At 50.5% G+C, this 4,750-nt stretch overlaps 1 protein-coding gene across 1 annotated transcript in view; it reads left to right on the top strand.

The window, feature by feature from the left end:
* The window catches only part of THEMIS2 (thymocyte selection associated family member 2), a 16,393-nt gene that overhangs the window by 2,883 nt on the left and 8,760 nt on the right, over positions 1-4,750 (top strand). The window contains exon 3 of the mRNA XM_006777633.2: positions 1,462-1,863. Coding sequence (XP_006777696.1) covers positions 1,462-1,863 — 402 coding nt within the window. The remainder of the gene's footprint in view (positions 1-1,461; positions 1,864-4,750) is intronic.

The raw sequence follows: 4,750 nt of genomic DNA, 5'->3' as shown, positions 1-4,750 counted from the left end.
TTTCCCTTCCTCTCTCTTTCACACACACGCACACATTGAACATGTCACGTCACTATATATGTATGTGTTTGTGTATATACTAGAGGCCCGGTGCACAAGATTCATGCACTGGGGGGAGGGGGCGCCCTCAGCCCTGCCTGTGCCCTCTCACAGTCCGGGAACCCTTGGGGGATGTCCAGCTGAGGGCTTAAGTGGGCCTAAGACGTCAGTCGGATATCCTTAGCACTGCCACAAAGGTGGGAGAGGCTCCCGTCACCGTCACGGCGCTCACCAGCCACGAGCCCAGCTTCTGGCTGAGTGGTATGCCCCCTGTGGGAGCACACTGACCACCAGGGGGGCAGCTCCTGGTGGTCAGTGTGCCTCATAGTGACCTGTCTTTCTGCCGTTTGGTCGATTTGCATATTAGCCTTTTATTATATAGGATTTTTCTTGCATCATTTGAGAGTAAATGGCAGACATGATGCCCTTTACATCTAAATATTACCCCCAATATTTAGTGTGTCTCCTAAGAACAAGGACATATGCTCACAAAACTATAGTTTAATGATCAAATCTAGGAAATTTAATATTGATACACTAGTGCCTAACCCAGTCTGTATTCCAGTTTCACCAGCTGCCCGAATAATGCCCTTTGTAGCAGTTTTGCCCCTTGATCCCGAATCCAGTCCCAGATCACACAGAGCAGGCAGCCATCTGTTTCTTAGTCCCCTTCGGGCTGGGAGAGTCCCTCAGCCTTCCCTTGTCCTGACATCCACGTTTCGAAGAGTCCAGACCAGGGTTTTTGCAGAATGGCCCTCAGAGTGGGTCTGTAAGATGTTTCCTAGCTTGGATGCTTGTTGAGTGTTTTGGGCAGGAAAATCTCAGGAGTCATGTCCAGATGAGGGGTTAGTTTAGGGCAGTCGGGTGGCAAGATTGGATGGGGTGGGGGAGGGGCAAAAGTGAGAGCAGCCAGAATTGGCAGACTCTTAAGTGGGGGGAGGGGGCGACGTCAGAGCTCATTTGGCCAGTGGCTCCTGGGTCTCTAGTTTGGGGAAGGGGGACAGTGGTGCTGCCCCAGGAAGGGGTGGCAGGTGTGGGAAGTGTGGCATTGGAGCCGTGGTGAGCTATCTGGAGGCACAGTTGGCAAAATGAGAGGCAGGCGGGGTCAGGGGGTAGGGAACTGTGGCAGCTGTCAGTGTGTCTATGAGGAATAGGTCCCTGTTCTCTTCTCTCTCTCTGTCCCCGTGTCTGCCTGTGTGCCAGAGGGACCATCTCCACTCGGCCCCTCGCTGTCCATTCACACGTGGTCACTTGCTGCCTCCCCTTTCTCAACCCTACGGCCTGGGTATCCAGATGCTGGCCTGTCCTTGGCACCTGTCCTCGGGGGGATCTGGGTCCTCTTTGGCCAGACTGGGGCCTGGTATATTTAGTCCTGGACCCAACCCAGGCCTGGCCCCCTGACACCCTCTGCTGTGCCCCCAGGCCTCTTCAGCCCCCTCACCGGCCCCCAGAGCTATGGAACCCTGGAGGAAATGATCTCTGCTATCAACCAGAGCTCCAAGCAGCTGCCCATCTGGTTCATGTCGACCCACAGAATTGACACGAAGGCCGTGGTGGTGCCTGAGGAGCAGCCCCTCATGCTGGAGTCTGTGGAAATGTACCTCGGGGTCTGCTCCGCCCGCTGCGTGCTGGGCACGGAGGCCCAGGTGACGGTGCTGCACCTGCCCCTGTCCACCAAGGGGCCCTTCTGGGAACTGGAGACTGGGGCCCCGCAAACCCTGCTGCAGGCCCTGGCCCTGAGGGACCGCCAGCTCACCTGCCCTGCCTTCCCCTGGCGCTCCTTGATCCTGAGGCCCCAGTATGAGATCCTAGCCATCATGCACAGTGAGTTGTCGGGGCAGGTGGGTGGAGGTTGCTGGGGGAGGGAACGAGGGGGCCTGGGGAGCAGCTCTGATGGAGGACCCCCGCCCACAGTCTGGGGATTCCAGGTGCTTACGGAATAGACTCTCAAAGAGTGGGAAGTAGGTGTAAAAGGAGATAGGAAGATAGGGTAAGTTGAGCGTGGGGTCCCAGGATTTTATAAAATTGCGGGAAGTTGGGTTGTGAGGTACTAGCAGCCAGGAAAAGAGACCAGTGTTACCAAGCAACACCTTGACCCTTCGCTCGGAGAAACATGTTTGCCTGCCTCTGGGGAGAGCAGTATTGTTCCAAGGGCCCTTCTGTCGGTGACAGGGCACCGAGGGGAGCCCCCAGCCGCGCACAAGCTATTTCTCAGGGCAGGCTGGTGGCAGCATGCAGAGCAGGGCTGGTGTCCAGTCAGAGGCCGAGCCTGAGCAGAGGTAGAAGAATGGTACCTGGGGCCTCTTCCCTAGAGGCCAGAGTTTGAGGTTCGGCTTCCTGGCAGTTACCAAGAGCAACTAGTCGGGATTGCTGGCAGACGACAGAGCCAAGTGGGGATTTTTTGCCTTGATTTTAAAAAATCTTTAAAAGCTACTTTACGCCCAGCTGGTGTGGCTCAGCGGTTAAGCATTGACCCATGAACCAAGAGGTCACTGGTTCGAATCCCAGTCAGGGCACATGCCTGGGGTTGTGGGATGGATCCCTAGTAGGGGGCGTGCAGGAGGCAGTGGATCAATGATTCTTTCTCATCATTGATGTTTCTATCTCTCTACTCTCTCCCTTCCTCTCTCTAAAATCAATAAAGGCATATTATAAGAAAACAAAACACAAAACACAAAAACCTACTTTACTATGTAAAAATTCAATCCATTACAAAAGCAGGGAGGAATATAACAAACATCATAAACATCCATGACCCCATTACCCAACATCATAATTGTCGACTCACTATCGATCCTGTTTCATCTCTCCCAGCCCCCCTCTCCCCACTCCATCTCACCTGATTATTTCAAAGCAAACCTTAGGTATCATAACCTTTCTTTTGAAAATACTCCAATATGTGTCTCTTTTTTTAAAATAAAAGGTGTCTCTATTTTAAAATGTGACTCTTTTTTCCAAGGCACTGGAGTGTTTAAGAACACTTGGTCTGACAGTGCACCACGCCTAACAGTCTCCCCCAGTAGTCCTCCGTCTGCTGGGGCCCTGGCTGTGATTCTGTTCGGATCGCCTTCCTGACAAGGCATCGTTAGCCATGGGTCTCGGCTGACAGGACGCAGCAGCAGCACTTACCAGTCACATCTGACCACGCTTCACGGCAGGTGCTCCTGGCTGCGGACCACATGGCCCTCCCGGCCTGTTTTCCGGTTTTTCTCCAGCTCCACTTGGTCTGATGGATGATACCCATCAGCACTTCCGGCAGCTTGAGCTGCTCTTTGGCTTTGGAGACCACTAGCTTTTTGGGGTTTACATAGACGTTCATGTCTTTGTACTTCTATTGGATAACAACTCCTGTTTTCTGATTGGACTGATGGTTTTTTATTTTTTTAAATATGTTTTTATTGATATTTTTAGAGAGAGAGGAAAGGAGAGTGAAAGAGAGAAAAACTTCAATGAGAGAGAAACAGCCAGCAGCTGCCTCCTGCACGGCTGAGCCTGCAACCCAGGCATGTGCCCCATGACTGGGACTCGAACCCAAGACCTTCCAGTGCGTGGGCTGACACTCTAGCCACGGAGCCATGCCGGCTTTAGAATGGAGACTGGCCCAATGTCATTGCCATTTTTAAAAAAAATTATTATAGTGCTTGGGTAAAGTCTTTGACTTTTTAAATTTTCGGTAAACTGCTTGAGTTTGGGTACATATTTCTTTCCTTCTTTGTAATCATCCTCTTCAGTAGTTATTTTCACTGCACCTGACCTGGTCACAACAGATTCTTCCTCCTCCTCGCTCAGTTCCACATGAAATAGCTCCCCACTTTCCTGCACACGGTCCAGCCATTTAGGCACAAGGTCGGTCTCAATGTGGCTTCTTCTGTATATCCTTAGTTGTAGGACTTCTCAGCTAGATTTCAGGTGGTTCAAAATGATGGTTGTCCTGTAGTTTAGTTGCAGTTTTGATGTGGTTGCGGGAGGACTCCAGTGCCGCATTTACCTACACCATCTTTTTTTAAAAATTAATTTTGAGAGAAAGATATTGATTTGTTGTTCCACTTATTTATGTATTCATCATTTGATACTTGTATATGCCCTGACCAGGGATCGAGCCTGCAACATTAGTATGTGCCCTCGACCAGAATCAAACCCAGGACCCTTCACTACATGAGCTGAAGCTCTATCCACTCAGCCAAACTGACTAGGGCACGACTATTAATTCTGATATCTACGTTCCAATGCCAAATGCTCAAATCATTACCCAGCTTTCCCATACCATTTCAATAGCCCACTACAATAACCTCATTACCTCTCACCTCACTGAACTATTTCCTAGTACAGTAAAACCTTGGTTCTCAAACATCTCCCATCTCCAATAAGGAATCGAACCTGGGACCCTTCAGTCCGCAGGCCGACGCTCTATCCACTGAGCCAAACCGGTTTCGGCAACTTTTTTTTTTTTTGAACAGACACAATACCATCATCACCCCAAAAGAAAGAACAAGAACTCCTAGCACATGGTTTAACCAGCTGAGCTACCTGAGCAGGGCCCTATGTCACCATCCTAACCGGAAGCTTGCAACTCTTTTTTTTTTTTTTGAACAGACACAACACCATCATCACCCCAAAAGAAAGAACAGGAACTCCTAGCACATGGGGACAATACCCACCTGGTGTTTGAATTTCCTCCACTGTCTCATAATTTTGTTTTAGTTTTTTCACC

This window comes from Myotis davidii, unplaced genomic scaffold (assembly GCF_000327345.1).
Source record: "Myotis davidii unplaced genomic scaffold, ASM32734v1 scaffold149, whole genome shotgun sequence".
Lineage (NCBI taxonomy): Eukaryota > Metazoa > Chordata > Mammalia > Chiroptera > Vespertilionidae > Myotis > Myotis davidii.
Note: the sequence above shows the minus strand (reverse complement) of the source record. Positions and strands in the feature narration are given on the sequence as shown.